At 38.7% G+C, this 16,554-nt stretch overlaps 1 protein-coding gene across 6 annotated transcripts in view; it reads right to left on the bottom strand.

Moving 5' to 3' along the window:
- Cep350 (centrosomal protein 350) overlaps positions 1–16,554 on the bottom strand; it is a 152,701-nt gene that overhangs the window by 77,463 nt on the left and 58,684 nt on the right. For all 6 annotated transcript variants that reach the window (XM_052737256.1, XM_052737252.1, XM_052737254.1 and 3 more), the window contains 7 exons: positions 15,139–15,274; positions 12,112–12,281; positions 9,398–9,584; positions 4,425–4,627; positions 3,374–3,537; positions 737–847; positions 217–357 (listed from right to left, as the gene is read on the bottom strand). In XM_052737256.1, coding sequence (XP_052593216.1) covers positions 217–357; positions 737–847; positions 3,374–3,537; positions 4,425–4,627; positions 9,398–9,584; positions 12,112–12,281; positions 15,139–15,274 — 1,112 coding nt within the window. The remainder of the gene's footprint in view (positions 1–216; positions 358–736; positions 848–3,373; positions 3,538–4,424; positions 4,628–9,397; positions 9,585–12,111; positions 12,282–15,138; positions 15,275–16,554) is intronic.

The following is a 16,554-nucleotide window of genomic DNA, read 5'->3' on the forward strand; positions in this document are numbered from 1 at the left end:
CAGAAGGTAGAAATTTAGAGTTCTCTATCTTTGTTTTACCTCTCTAACATTCATATGTACAATACATTATCAATGTACAGATCAATCCTATTTTAATGGGGCCTCCCTAAAAGTCACTAAGTCGAAGTACGCATCTTTTAAGTGTTAGACACCCATTACTGGCAAGATCTAAGTTATTCGGAATGACTTAGAAGAAAGAGGGCTCCAGTGTCTCACCTCACAGATCTGCCGAGCTGCGTCTGTGGTGAGGCGAGCAGTCTCTGTCTGCTGAGCTGCTATTTTACAAGTTGCTTCCTGGAGGACTTCCGTCACCTCTCTTTGTGATTTCACCACCTGCTGTAATGATTCTGCATGGACCTATAAATACAATGGGGGGAAAAGCTTAAGTTCTAGCCGTCTTTCCATGTAACTTAGTTTTAACTTATAAATTTGTTTCATGGACCACATACTTGATGAAAAATAGGCTTGACTGTAACCTGATTTCACAGTTGATGTGTCTGGGGGTAATTACTATGCACCATGGCTGCCACGTCTCTAAATTAGGACTGAGTCTTGACTGCTTATTTCAAAGGGTTGCTACATGACTCAAAGGTCATGAAATCATGACATATAAAGTACTAAAATATGATTTACAACCTTTCTTTTTTATTATTATATAATTAAGAAGTTCTACAGTGAAGTTTCTGAATACAAAATTTTAGGTTTAAAGAATCAATACCTGCACAAAATAAATTACCTGGGCTGTTTTGTTCCGGGTTTCTTCTAACTGTCTCTGGCACTCCAGGGCTTCTTGTTCAGCTTTTAGCTTCAATAAGGCCAAATCCCTTTCATGGCGCTGCTGTTGTGCCTTTAAATTAAAGTGATAAAATATGAATCCTGCAGCATTAAACTGTTTGATATAGTGGCTCCAGTTAATACATTCCTTTGTTTCCTATCTTCCCTCCTTTCTTTCTTCTTCAAACACATCCTTCCTGGATCAAGGTGGCCTCGAACTAACAGGCAATCTGCCTCAGCTTACTGCACAGCTAAGACTGCAAAAGTGAACCACCACCCTAGCCTCACACTGCTGTTTCTACTACAATGATTGACCGCAAACAACTAGAGCCTAAAACAACTTTACTAAACTAGAGGTAGTAAACTCACAAGTCACCACACACTTTATCATTTACTCACAGGATGTGGTGGCCATTTACCATGTGTCACTATAGAAATACAGAAATTTTCCAAGATGTGCAAGATTAAGTAAGAATGAATACCAAAAGCAAAAACTATAGCATCTAATTCTTTGAAGGATTTTTTAAGTTTTATATATATATATATAAAACTAAAGTTTCATTTCTCATCATTTTGACTTTGTCTCTAAAAGATCAATTTCATTTAAAATGTTGCCTCTGTGACAGTCTCCTTTTTACCAGGATGCTTTCTGGCACCATCATTCCATCCAGTGTTGGCTCTAAGTACATCTATATTCCCTCTCTTCTGGAATAGTACTAAATAGCATGGTTCTCTATAGGTGGTTAGCTGTACATGAAGTTATAGAATGCTATGAACAAAATTATAACATAGCGTAGAAATAGTACAAAAGAAAAAAAAACAACTGTGTATACGTGGGTATGCAAGTGTGTGTACAGAACTGTTTAATATTTTAAAGGGAATTCAGGATTCCACCTTGACTAAGGAACAATAGCTATCCAGTGACTGTGAGTAGAAAGTCCCTAGCTTTTGTCAAACATGCCCTTGTGAAGCAGAAAGAGGGACTGTTGTTCTACTTTGTTAAGGATGACAGACTGGGTGTTGATTCCACATCCAAGGTCAATGTGGTCTTTCCACTGCAATAAGGCCAATTATTAAATGTTAAACAATATGGGAGTCTTTCACAAAGTTTCAGATGCTTATACCTGACCCAAACAATAATAATCCTGGGTATTTACACAAGAAAGATAAAAACACGTTGTATATCAATCAACATGAAAATGGACGAGCAATTTAGGACCTACTTACTGATCACTGGATTATTACTAGGCAAAAATACAATGTCATGGATAAGTCTTAGATTTATATTGAATAAAATAAATACAACAGAGTTAGAAATAAACACATATATTAAGTTCTGGAAGAGATAAAAATAAACAATAGCATAAGAAAACAGAATGATTACTGCCTCTGAGAACTGAAAATGGCCATGGGTCCATTTCCTGGGACAATAGAAGTTTTCTACTATTAGATGGAAGAATCAAAACTACACTCCTAAACTCTGCACATTTTAGTGAATGTAAATAATACCTAAATAAAATAAAAATGGTGCCCTAGAGCTTCCACAGAGAACATCGGTTAACTTCCAGATTTTACTTGCTAAGTGACGGTCCACACTATCCTTGTTGTATAAAACATCTGGATCTCAGAAATGGTTTGTTTGGTTCAAATAAAGCATCAAAAATCAAACAATGTTGGGGCAGCAAGATCATACAAGTAAAGCAGCTTGCTGCCAAGTCTGACAACCTGAATTCAGTCCCCAAAACCAACATGGCAGAAGTGACTTCCAAAAGTTGTCCTTTGACTACCTCAAGCTATACTCACACAATAAGCAAATGAATTTAAAATAAATAATAATAAAACAACAACAAAAGACCACTACTACCAACAACAACAACAACAACAAAACAAAACAAAACAAAACAAAAAAACCCAACCCAGACAAACCATGTCATTTCTATCAGGAAAGAAAAACAGAAGATGATTGTTTAATTTTCAGTCACCAAAACAGAGCATAAAACATGAAAAACGAAGTATGTGAAAAAGAACAATCATGCTAGTGTTCTGCTACCCAATACTCTATTTTCAATTCTCTTTTGGTGTGGTTTGGTCTTTGAGGAAGGGTCTAGTTATACAGTGCCAGTTGATCCTAAACTCCTGACCCTCCTGACTCAGCTTCCCAAATGCTAAGATTGCAGGTATGCCCAACAAATCAGCTTCAGGCTTCTTTTTAGTAATCCATGTGGTAAGGTTTTTTTGGGGGGGTGGGGGGGGAGATTTATAGGTACTGTACAGACTATTTGTATTCTACTTGGAAGTTTGAAATTTCTTTTCTTTTTCTTTCTGTTTTTATTTTGTGTTTTGTTTTGTTTTGAGACAGTTTCTCTTTGTAGCCCTGGTTTTCCTGGAACTCACTCTATAGACCAGGGTAGCCTTTAATTTACAAAGATAATCTTTCTTGCCTCTGCCTTCCCAGCGCTGGGATTAAAGACATGCACCATCATGCCTGGCCTAAAAGTTTATTTTCTTCAAACAAATAAAACTCATTAACAGTACTTCTAAACACAAAGAAAAGAGGAAACCACAGAAAAAAAGTTAAGAAAAAAAATTCAACTAATACCTTTATGATCTGAGCCAGAGATACACTCTCCTGCTGAGCGAGTGAAATGCCTCTAACTCGCTCCACATCTGACAGTTGACGCACTGACTCCTCAATGGCACTCAGGTAACTGAGTTCTGCGGCCATGCGATGCTGAAGGCCAGCAGGAGAGAAACGCTTAGAACCTGGGGGACAGAAGAACTGTTGAATCAAAAGGTTCATATGAATGACATCACAAGTTCACATTTTATGAGCATGTAACAAATCTACCTTTCCCTTGAACTAAAGACGGTGACTTATTAATATATTGCATTTTAACAGTTACTTCTTTCCTTCTTTTGAGTGTGTATATATACAAACATACATATTACATGTTTACAAACAGACGGAATATATTGTTTTGGAGATGAGTTTTGACTAATGCTGGCAACACGGGAAAAAGTGAACACTTGAATTTCTTATGCTTCTCTTTCTTTCTTTCTTTCTTTTTTTTTTTTTTTTTCTCATGACAGTGTTTCTCTGTGTAGCTTTGCGCCTTTCCTAGAACTCACTCTGTAGCCCAGGCTGGCCTCAAACTCACAGACATCTGCCTGGCTCTGCCTCCCAAGTGCTGGGATTAAAGGCATGCGCCACCACTGCCAGGCTCTTAAGTTTTTCAATACTTAATTCTCTACACAATTTTTGCTTAATACTTCAAAAAGTAATTACAGAGACTTGAAGTAATATTTCCCTATCACTTACTTGGGAAAAAAAGGAATTTCCAGGGGAAAAAAGTAAATAGTATCTCATTTTTTTAATTTGGTTTTGTTCTTGGTATTTTCTTCTTCTCTTTTGAAATATGGTTTCATGTAACCCAGGCTGCCCTTCTAGCTCACTAGGTGGCCTCTAGGATGACCTTGAACTTCTGCTTCTACCTTCCAAATGCTGAGATTAGAGGTAAGCACCACACATCTGATTTATGTGGTGTCAGGGTTCAAACTCAGAGCCTAACACAGGCTAGGCCAGTACTCTACCAGCCGAGCTACACTCCAACCTTTTACTTTCAAACTTTTACCTGCATGGATCTACTTGCCTGGTGTTGGAGCCATCTCTGTTTTGTTCACATCAGTGAAAGCTGCAGTGGGCTTAAATCCAGCTGTAGTCGGAGGAACTATGGCTGAGGACTTAGATCTTTCTAAAGAAGTCCCGGGGAGGTCAAACTGTAACAATTTCTGAGAACTTGGAGATAAGGGAGAAGTTGGCGTCTTCTGAGATCTTCCTTTGTCCGATGAGTCACTACAAGTTTTTTTTTTTTTTGCATACAGACATTAGAGAAACTACTCCAAGAAGTAGTAAAACAAGAACAACAAACATTTTTTCTTTACCAACATTATTTAGCTTTACTAGCTATGATGTAGGCATTCACTCAACGTAGTCACTGCTCTGACTGGATGTGTATGAATACTTCTCTAGTTGCTAGATATAGTGTTGAACAAGCTAGGTAAAACCCACTCTAAATAAAATAGTAAAGTAGGCTAGTGACTAAACTAGTACTTAACAAATCACATATATCACAATTCATTCATTGCATTATGAAGCAAAATCTAAGTAGCCATTATACACCAATAAAAATATAACTATATGTAAAAATAATATAAACAAATATTAAAACATATCTCAAATAAATATCATTTTGTGCTCAAATTTTTTAAAGAGCCATGATTCTTTCACCATTTCCTGTTAAACCAAAGATCACAAAAAATTATTTTCATATTGTCACCTCCAAATACTTAATATATGTTTACCTATAAATACTCCCCCCTCCTTTTTGGTTTTAGTTTTTCAAGACAGGGTTTCTCTGTATAACAGTCCTGGCTGTCCTGGAACTAGCTCTGCAGACCAGGCTATCCTGGAACTCAGAGATCCACCTGCCTCTGCCTCCCAAGTGCTGGGATTAAAGGCATGTGCCACCACTGCCTGGCTCCTAATTTTTAATACTATAACACTTTCTAAGCTTTTTCTCAAGTAACCTCACATAACTGATTGTAACAACTCTTAAGGCATTTAATTCAACACAAGAAAACCTATCATTCATGTTACCTTGCACTGAATATTTGTTTGTTGAATAAATTAAAAAACACTCTATAAAGTATTTAGCACAATTAACATATTTCTAATATACTAAAATAAGTTTGCTTTTAGCTTCTGGAAAAAAAAAGTGATAGATTTCAAAGGCAGAAATTATGCCTGGCTTGATATTTGAACAAAAGTAGTTTTAAGAAGCATTTACTGGCTTATGAAGGTCTTTAACTAAAGACTTGGAGTATGTAACAGTAGTGCCTCCCCATACACATGGGGGATATGTTCCAAGACTTCCAATGGATACCTGAAACCTTAGGCAGTACCAAAGTCCGATACACACTGTCTATACACACATTTAATACCTTTATTTTCTGTGTATGTGCCTGAGTGGGTGTCTGCATGATCTCTGCAGGAACCTGAGGAAGCCAAAAGCCAGCACTGGATTCCCCAAAATTGGAGTTACAGGTGGTTGAGAGCTACCACATGGGTGCTGAGAACCAAACCCAGGTCCTCTGGAGAGCACTAAGTGCTCCTATCCACTGAGCCATCTCTCCAGCCTAACTTGGCTACCTTAACTTGACACTTGGCACACACTGTGACTGCAAGCTTTCCAGTCTGAGCCGCTGAAGTAAAACTAATGTGACTGTCTTTTACAATCTTCCCTGTCTCAGGGAGAAAGATTTATTCACTATAGATCTTCATAACTTCAGCCTACAATCCTTTCCTTCCCTTTTGATGTCAAAACATTTACCTTTCACTTAAAGGAAGCACTTTATAAAGTCTCTGTAGCATATACAAATTAGCAAAATTACTACCCTTCACATTGGAATCCATTACTAACCAAAATAAGATTTAAATGAACTCAAACATAACAACACTGGACAAAGGGATGAGTCACATGGAAGATGGGCCTGGATGGTATGTGATTATTCAGAACAGTATTACTTTAAAGAAAGAAGTCATTTATTTCTACAACTTCCCATGTAATATTTTACAATGACAGTTGACCACAAATGAACCATGGAAAGCAGAACACTGTATAGAAGGAGAATACAGTCAACTCTATTTACAGTACCTAAAAGAAACTCTCATTTTAAATTTTATAACATCAAACATAAGAACTCTATTACTCACTGCATGTTTTTATAAGATGAATTATATGTGCCTTGCAGAGAAGGTTCCCTTAGACTACCATTTCAAAAAGATAAGTTTTCAGCGTTTTTAAATAAGTTAAAAGGTTGTTGTTGTTGTTGTTGTTGTTGTTGTTGTACTCCTCTTTAACACAGTTCAAATGACTTTATCCACTGTGGATACACAGAGGAAGAGCCAGATACAGGCTACAGTATGGAATACTTATTAAGCTTACTTGGATTTCATATTTTAGAAATGTTTAACCTTATAGATTTTGTCAAACTAAATGGTCAGAGCATCTTTTACAGAAGGGTAAGCGTTTATGAACCCTGAATTTGGTGACAAAGCAATTAAAATTTAATTTTAAATATAGCCAATGATGGTGTTGGTAATACAACATGAAAACATTAAAAATGCTCATCTATATGTAACAGAAAAAGCAAAAGTTTCTTTTAGAAAAATAAGATCAATTTGTGTCTTCAAAGCCATAGATTTTTGTTTTTATTTCTTTTGTTTTTATGTTTATTTGTATGCATGTGTGCACGCACATGCACACACTCTTATGTTGTAGAATATTGTTTTAACTGAGCAAAGATGTGTTACATTTGTTTATGCTATGGAATATTACTTTAACTGTGTAAAAGCGTGTTACATTTGTTTCTGCTGCCTTTGTTAATGATGTAAAGATGTGTTACATATTTATTTATGCTGCATTTGTTTAATTACTTAAAGATGTGTTGCATTTGTTTCAACTTGCCTGCCTAAGTCACCTGATTGGCCTAATAAAAAGCTGAATGGCCAATAGCTAGGCAGGAGAAAGAAGGATAGGAGGGGCTGGTGGGCAGAGAGAATGAGTAGGGGGAGAAATCTAGGCAAAGAAGAAAAAAAAGGGAAGGAGGAGGAGAGAATGAAGGAGAAAGAGAGCAACATGCCTGAGGGCAGAAGCCAGGCAGCCTCCCTCCAGACACAAGAAGCAGTGAAAGTAAGGTATGCAGAGGAAAAGAAAGATAAAAAGCCCCAAGGCAAAAACATAAAGAGAGAGAGATGAAAATAAGAGCTGGGATATGGCCGAGCATTCATAACTAATAAGAAGTCTCTGTATCTTGATTTGGGAGCTTGCTGGTGGCAGGAAAGGAAAAGCCTGGTCCACACTTATGTACAGGCCAAAGCACAACTGCGAGAGTCAGGTGTCCCCGTCAGTCAGCTGTCCTTTCTACCATGACTGGACTCAGATCCTCAGGCTTGGCAGCAGGCTTTACCTGCTCAGACAACTCACAAGCCCTAGATTTGATTTTTGTTTTTGTTTTTCTAGACAGAGTTTCTCTGAGTAGCCCTAGCTGCCTGAGAACTCACTCTGTAGACCAGGCTGGCCTCAAACTCACAGAGATCTGTCTGCCTCTGCCTCCCAAGTGCTGGGAATAAAGGTGTACTCTACTACCACTCAGCTAAGACTTGATTTTTAAAATGATCAAAACAATGCAGAGATATCATGTAGACAGATGAATAGTAACTGCACAGAAAGCTATTGACTAAAGCTTATTTGTAAGCAACAGGCTAAATGTATGTGATGGGAAAAAAAAAGGCTGAGGGCCGAGACAGCAACATAGGTAAAAATTGCTTTCCACACAAGCCTAATATCTTGAATTCAATCTCTTAGCCCACATCTTTAAAAAGCAAAAATGCTGGATTCAGTGGTACATCACCACCTCTACAGTGAGATGAGAGGCAGATGCAGTGGTACACCAGCCCTACAGTGGGATGAGAGGCAGATGCAGTGGTACACCAGCCCTACAGTGGGATGAGAGGCAGATGCAGTGGTACACCACCCCTACAGTGGGATGAGAGGCAGATGCAGTGGTACACCACCCCTACAGTGGGATGAAAGGCAGATGCAGTGGTACACCACCCCTACAGTGGGATGAGAGGCAGAGACAAAAGAGTCACCTAGAATCTCAAGGGCTAGCTAACCTGGAGTTCAAAGTTATAACAGAAACAGCATGGCAGAAACAAGAGAGACTGCCTCAGTAAGGAGGGAGGAGAGAACTGACTCCTTTGAAAACTGTCCTCTTACCTACACACACACACATAGGCAGTAAACCACAAATGCCCTCTCTCTCTCCCCCCCCCTCTTTCCCCCCTCTCTCCCTCTCTCTCTTCCCCCCCTCTCTCACCCTCTCCCTCTCTCTCCCTCTCTCTCTCCCCCCTCTCCCTCTCTCTCTCTCTCTCACACACATACACAAAAAAAACTTTAAAGCATTTTTTAAAGAATGAAAAAAACAGTCAAACAAATTTCATGATCAGTGTAAGAGTGACACGAGAGTATGTTTGAGTGGTCTTAACTGCACAAGAGAAAAACAGGAAAAATAATTTCAACAATGAGATCAAATGGATACTAAGTAGTTGTGTTTAGAGTGAAAAAATATAGTTGAGAAACACAATTTGTAGAAATGAGATATTCTGTTGTGCTCCAATGGAAACACTCCAGTAGACTGGGGTCTGAAGCATTTCTCTGGAGTAGCTAACTTCACATACCCCAAGAAAGGCAAACGCTTTGACAAAAGACTGAGCCAAGAACAGTATGACAATGACTTCAGGGTAGAAAAATGGCTTATGCTTGAGGCAAACAATTACTGGAGATGTTTTAACAGTTGCAATGAGAAATGACCACATGTTAAAACAAAGTTTACAGCTATGAACAAGGTTACAACATCATTCAGAACATAAACAACTTTATACTAACTCAAACATGAACAGTGAAATGCCATGCTGAAATTTACCAAATGCACCAAATGTCAGTATTGTAACATCAGTGATAGTCAAACCGCAGCATAAAGAATATATATACTGTTTTACCTCACAGAATGCCCAGAAAGTTCTTCCAAAGTGTTCTCAGTGTCTAGCATCTGCTCATAGTCTCTAACAGCAAGGCTGCTGCCAGTCCCACGCTTCTTTCCTTGATGGGAACCACGTTCTGAGTCAGACTGTATTTTCTCCTCATCAATAAGTGAGCTCTGAGCATTTCCAGTGAATGAATCCAACCCTGGAAAGTAAGTTTTAGTAAGCAAATTTCCAACATTACACTTACTGAGATAGCTGATAAAATTTTTTTTAGTAATCAAAGTGCAGATCAGAGTATTTAAAAATTAGTTTATCTTTAAAACTTACTTTCCCTATCTAAAACAAATTTTTCTGCCTCCATTTGAGAAAATGGGTGCTATGGTACATGGCTGTAATTCCAGAGTCAGTTACTCTACTTATCTGAAGTACGTAGATTAGTTAGATTTATAGAAGCAGAGGCTATCAATGGCTGGGGAGGGAAGAGTGGATGCGTAGTGGTGATGTTTGCAATGATACAAATGTAGACTTAATGTCACTGAACTATATCGCCTGAAAATGATTTAAAGGACTTTTTTTTTGTTGTTGTTGTTGTTGTTTTGTTTTGCTTTTTGTTTCAAGATGGCATCTTGTGTGTGGGTACCCACAGATTCCAACTTGTGGTTTGTCTCCATTGTGACTCAAGGTCACAGAGTCAGCATTTGTGTTGCTCTCCAAAGTTGTAAGGATGTTTGGCCAAGGGAATGGTTGCCAGATGTCCTGCTCCTCAAAGCTAGGTAATGGGATATTTTGCCTAAGGACATGGTTACTAGATGTTTTGAGAATTAAGGAAGTGTTTACACTTGTCCTTACTTTGTACCTTGAACAATGGTGTCCTGAAAGAGGGTGAGGTCTTTTGCCTCTCCCCTTGCTGGTGTATAAAAAGCCCACGAGGAATAAACTCGAGGTGACTGTGGTACTGACCCAGAGCCCTCTCGATGCTAGCCTGTGTCTCTGTCATTTCTCTTATATAGCTCTACTATTTCTAAATCCTCACTCCTCTCTTCAAGGACTGTTGGAGAGTTGGGCTAGTGCCCAACACTTGCGTAGCCCATGCTGTCTTCTGTCTCACTATATAGCTGAGGAAGACCTTGAACTTCTGATCTTCCTGTCTTTACCTCTTCAGTACTGGGATTACAAGAATGCACCATCACATCACATATTATGTAATGTGGGGATCAAACCCAGGGCTTTGTATATTTTAGGCAAAGACACATACTCTACCAACTGAGTCACTTCCTCAGCTTGATTTTAGTGTGTATTATTATTATTATTATTATGTTTTTTTTCTGAGACAGAGTCTATGTAGCCCAAGCTGTCCTGGAACACACTATACAGACCAGGATGGCCTTGAACTCACAAAGATCCATCTACCTCTGCCTAAGGAGTGCAAGGATTAAAAGCATGCCCCAACACACCCAGCTGAGTGTATTATTTTACCACAGTGAAACTGTAAAATGTTAGCAGTGGTCATCTTTATACATAGAAATTATAGGCAATTAAAACTTTTTCAAATATAGTTTCTTATACTGACCAGTTAGTTTCTTCTTGGATTCCTATTCTACCTCACATTGTTTAACTCAATAAACATAGTTTATCTTTTCAATTAGAAAAAAAATTTATAAAAGAAAGAAAAATCGCTCACAAGCTTGAAACCATTTTGTGAGCTTAAGAGGCTTTTGCATGACCATTGTATCTCTCTCCCTAGTTAAAGGTCTATAGAACAAATATGGGGCTGGAGAGATCGCTCACTGGGTAAAGGGCTTGCTGCCCAACCATGAAGACCCAAGTTGGGGTCCCCAGAACCCACGTAAAACCAAGCATGCTAGCATATATCTGTAATCCAAGCATGTAAACAGTGAGATGGAAGAAGAGAATCCTCAGAAGCCATGGACCAGTTAGCTTGCTGTACTCTCTGTCAAACTTCAAGAGACTTTGCAATTTCTCGTGCTCTTCAAAATCACCATAGGAACTCTTGTCTGCTTTACTGATGAGGACCACATTTGATGATGCTTAGACATGTACATGATATCCTACCAAGTATCTGTTTGTTTGTTTGAACACAGTTGCAAAGCATTATTATTTGCATTTGTTTTTAAAATAGGGGTGAGTGTGGCTTCATGTATATATTGGAAAAAGTCATCAAAAATTACAACAGTAGTTACCTCTGAATAGAAGGATTAAGCATGACTTGTAATCTTTTTTACTTTTATTTTATTTATTAGTGTGTGTGAGAGAGAGAATGTGCACACATACAAGAATGCCACAGTTCATATACAGAGGTCAGAGGACAACCCTGTGTCCTCTCTGTTTACCTTTCTATGGGTTCCATGGATCAAACTCATGTGTCAGGATTGTACAGCAGGTACCTTTGTCCACTAAGCCATCTCTATATTTTGCTGGCCCTGATTTATATTTCTTGAATGAGTATCTGTAATTCTTAAACTTTTAATTATGTATTTCATTTGTATTAAAAGAATACAAAATGAATCCAGAAATGAAAAAAGTACAAAATGAAAGAATATAAAATATTTTTAAAAGTTTGACAAAAGGTATTATAATTACAAATGTGAAAGCTAGTTACATTATCATAAATAAATTCGTCTACTACTTATAGAATCAAACCATAACTTTAGGTCACTACCACAAAACCACTGAGAAGAGAAAAAGTCATCAAGCAGAATTCTACTTACATTCTATCTTTTCCTTTTTTCCTTTCTTTCCTTTAGAAGCAGATGAATGAGATGATACAGCAGACTGAGCCCCTGAGGAATGCTGAGAGGTAGCGTCCACAGAGGAAAGATCATAGACAGACTTTCTGCTGGAATGGTCCTCCTGGATGCCTAAGTTGCTACTAACAATTCTGTCAAGGAGAAAGCGACAGGGGTTAAAGACAAAACTATAAATCGAAGGTCACAAACTCTATTTCAAAGGAGCTCTGAATATCCCGAGCAGACACCACAAGCAAAGCTTACCCTCTTGGGTTGAAAAAGCAACAACAAGCATTGTAACAAAGGTACACAAATTAAACAGGGGCAGACATGCCCAGCAAACAGTGTAATTATCTGATCCTTTTATCAATTTTAAAAAAAGGTTCTCTGTGGCTCAATTTACTACTCAGAAAAATTTCAGATGAGTTGTTTAATGACGTGAAACCAAATAAAGTAATGTTTCAGGCCTGGATATGTAGCTCAGTTGGCAATACCTGTCTAGCACGCATGAAGGCCTGGGTTTGGTCCACAGAAACCCCGAAAACTAGGGACATGGAAACAGAAGTTCGAAGGACCAGAAGTTCAAGGCCAACTGAGCTACGTAAGTCCTATCTTAAAAAACATAAAAAAAAAAAAAAAAAAAGACAAAAACACAAGTACTTCAGACATGTATGAGAAAAAAATAGGATGTTGACTATGGGAAAATAGGGAAAAGGGGCCAGCCAAAGTAACCCACCCTGGCCCTGAAACCAGACCTAATGAGAAAACCCACCCTAGATCTGAGACCTGAGCCAGTGAAAGAAACACTTTAGCCCTGAACCCAGAACCAAAGAAACATGCCCTGACTCTGAAAACAGTGCCAAAGAAACACACTTTGTCCTTAGAATCAGAACCAGTGAAAGAAATATGCCCTGGCCCTAAAATTAAAGCCAAAAGGCTAAAAAGGACCAGTGAAAGAAACACAGTTTAGTCCCGAAATCAGAGCCATCTCTGCCCCGATCCCTGAGCAGGAAAACCAACCAATCCCTGAGCCGAAAAATCTTCTCCCTGGAGAAACTCCACCCCTAAGAAGCCCTGTATAAGCCCCTCTGCCTCTTCAGTTGTTGGCTGTGCTTTCCCACCCCAGAAAAGGCAGTCATCTCCTTAGCAAGTAAATCTTTCTCAAAAGAGTCCTGGGTGAAGACCTTCATTCTCCAGTGCACAACTTAACAACCTTGCTGAGATATTCAGCAAGTAGGGAGGGGGGTGCCGAGCAAGGCGGAGCAGAAAAAACTAACAACTTTCTTTGGAGTCGAGGAGATTGCTACATTTAGCAGAGTGAAGTCCCTCCAGGACTGAGCTGTCCTATTGAGGCTCTAGGTAGAGCCTGGCTTCCCGACAGGTCAGCATACCTCTCCCTCCAGAGCTGTAACACTTGCTTACAAATGTGGCCTCAATTCTACTCAAATTAATACTTTTATACAGCATATTTGTTTTTCCTCTGATATGCTTAGAGAAAAATAATTTAATATATTCTACTTTAACAGTAAAATGCATCACATCATATTGATTGATGATATTAATCTCACCACAATTAAATCTTTAAAAACATGTGTGCTGTTTTCATGCACACCAGAAGAGGGAGTCAGATCCTACTGCAGATGGTTGTGAGCCGCCATGTGGGTGCGAGGAAAAACTTGGGATCCCTGGAAGAGCAGCCAGGACTCTTAAGCGCTTAGAAATCTCTCCAGCCCCACCCACTGGGTTCAAACTTTAAACTATAATTTTCCTGTTATACTTTTATGGATATTCATTTCTACTACTCCAGCTAGTGGAAAATTAGTACAACTAATTTTTATAAGATTTAATAATTTTATGGAGGCTATATTTTATGAAACATAAAAAAAGATACTGGATAGGAAGAATTATAAATTTATATGGTAATAAAATTGGGGGAACAAAACTCTAGAAAACTCAAATTCATGGGGTTAGGGATTTAGCTCAGTGGTAGAGTGCTTGCCTAGCGAGCACAAGGCCCTGGGTTCAGTCCTCAGCTCTGGAGAAAAAAAACCTCAAATTCATTTTGTGATTTTGTACAATTTAACTTCTGCTCTTCTGTTTCCTCTCTAAAATAGGTATTCTAAGAATAATATTTCCCAAATCAGGCTATTCTAAAAATGAGCTATATAGGCAAAGTCCCTGCATCCTTTCAGTGTCTTGCACATAAAGGGCCCAATAATCATCAGTTGTTATAATCTATCTTTTCAAAGCTTAGATGCTGAGTGTATATCAAAGTTTTAGATGTTTTCTTTTTGTTGTTGTTGTTTTTTGTTTTTGTTTTTGTTTTTCGAGACAGGGTTTCTCTGTGTAGTTTTGCGCCTTTTAACTCACTTGGTAGCCCAAACTGGCCTCGAACTCACAGAGATCCGCCTGCCTCTGCCTCCCGAGTGCTGGGATTACAGGCGTGCGCCACCACCGCCCGGCACTAGATGTTTTCTTGATTTAAAAAAAAATTATTACTTAGGATCACAAAGTTAAATGTCTACCTGATTTTCCTCAACTAACACAGAAAACAAATTTTTACACTTCTTATATTAGTATGTTGCAAGACTGTTTCCCAATGCTATCCCCTGTGAGGAATTCACAGATTGACTTATAATCTGTATTAGGTCCTGTTTAAGTATTCTATGTTCCATTCATCATGTGTGGTGGCACAAGCAGTTGACCCCAACACACTTGAGAACTGGAGGAAGGAGGATAAAAAGTTTAGGGTCATCCTTGGCTACATGAGACTCTAATCTCAACAAAGAAAAGAAAGACGTCTATTTCTCTGAACATCTGTTCTACTACTTTCCCATTATGCACAAATACAACTCAGGAAGTCTGTGTCCAGAGTCTGTGGTCTACAGCCTACAGCCTTTATATATGTCAGTCAACAAGCAAGATGTGACTTACATTCTGACCAGAGTCCTCATTTACACACTTTTTTCTACTCAAAACTTTATTCCATATTTACTATCAAACTCTTACTGAGATTCGAGAGTTGACTTTTTTTCGGTCAGCGTCCCACTTCCTGGAGAGGAGACAAAATCATCTTCATAGGAAATACTGCTGAGTGGGGTTGTGGTGGCATTGAGGGGCCGTGATGTTCCTCTGTCTTCAAACGCTACCAAAAGAAATCATTGTGGTACGTACGGTTAAAAACAAAATTAAATTTAAAACTATAAACAAAGCATTCTCCAGCATGAAGTTATTAACATAAAAAAGGACAGCTTCATTTGCTTTCACAGCTCATCTTTTCAGCTTGCTCTTTGTTGTTGTTGTTGTTATTTTTTTCAAGACAGGATTTCCCTGTGTAGCCCTGGCTGTCCTGGAATTGCTCTGTAGACAGGCTGGCCTCGAACTCACAGAGATCCGCCTGCCTCTGCCTCCTGAGTGCTGGGATTAAAGGCGTGCGCCACCACCGCCCTGTGGTCTTCACTTCTTTTTAGTTTAGGAAAATTTTGAAAATAAATAAGCATAATAAAACAACTATATCCATTACTAGCTTTGACAACCATCAATACAAAAGCAAGCTAGTTTCAATTAAACAATCTATTTCTTTCTTCTACTGTGATCCTACAGATTATTTTGAAGCAAATCCCAAAAAACATATTTCATCTCCAAATATTTCAATATAACTATAAAATTATAATGAAGATCTAATACAAGAATTTAAGAATGAAACCAATTTTCTTATTAGGAAATGAATGACAAGATGTAGTGATGACTCAGCAGTTAAGAACACTGACACTCTTCCAGAGGACCTGGGTTCCATTCTCAGCACCCACAGGGCGGCTCACTATCATCCGTAACTCCAGTTCTAGGGGATTCAACACTCTCTTCTGGCCCTGCTGGCACCAGGCACACACAAGACATACATTCAGGCAAACCATCAATATACATAAAATAAAATAATACTAAATAAAAATATTGATTTAAGCACTTTGCTTTCATCAAAAGAAACTGAAAGAGCATTAGAATCAGAAGGAATGTAAAGTGACAGCTGTCCTTGATTGCTTGCTGTGATAAATAAGCAGAAACAGCCTGGAGAGGAAAGGATTTACTTTACCTATACTTCCAGGTCATAATCCACAACTGAGGGACATCGGGAGGAACTCAAGCAGGAGCAGAGGCAAGAACCACAGAGGAAGGCTGCTTACTGGCTTGCTCCACTGCTTACAGGTTCAAGTTCAGCTAGTTTTAATTTTTAATACAGCCTAGGCCCACCTACATAGGGATAGTGCCACCCACAGTGGGCTGGACCTTTCTACATCGACCAAAAAAACAAGACAATGCTCCACAGACACGCCCACAGGCCAGTCTGATCTCGGCAAATCCTTGAGAGAGGTTCTCTCTTCCCAGGTGACTCTAGTTTGTGTCAAGTTGAACCAAAAACTACCCAGG

This window comes from Peromyscus californicus, unplaced genomic scaffold, assembly GCF_007827085.1.
Source record: "Peromyscus californicus insignis strain IS unplaced genomic scaffold, ASM782708v3 Scaffold_14__1_contigs__length_90479793_seg_2, whole genome shotgun sequence".
NCBI lineage: Eukaryota > Metazoa > Chordata > Mammalia > Rodentia > Cricetidae > Peromyscus > Peromyscus californicus.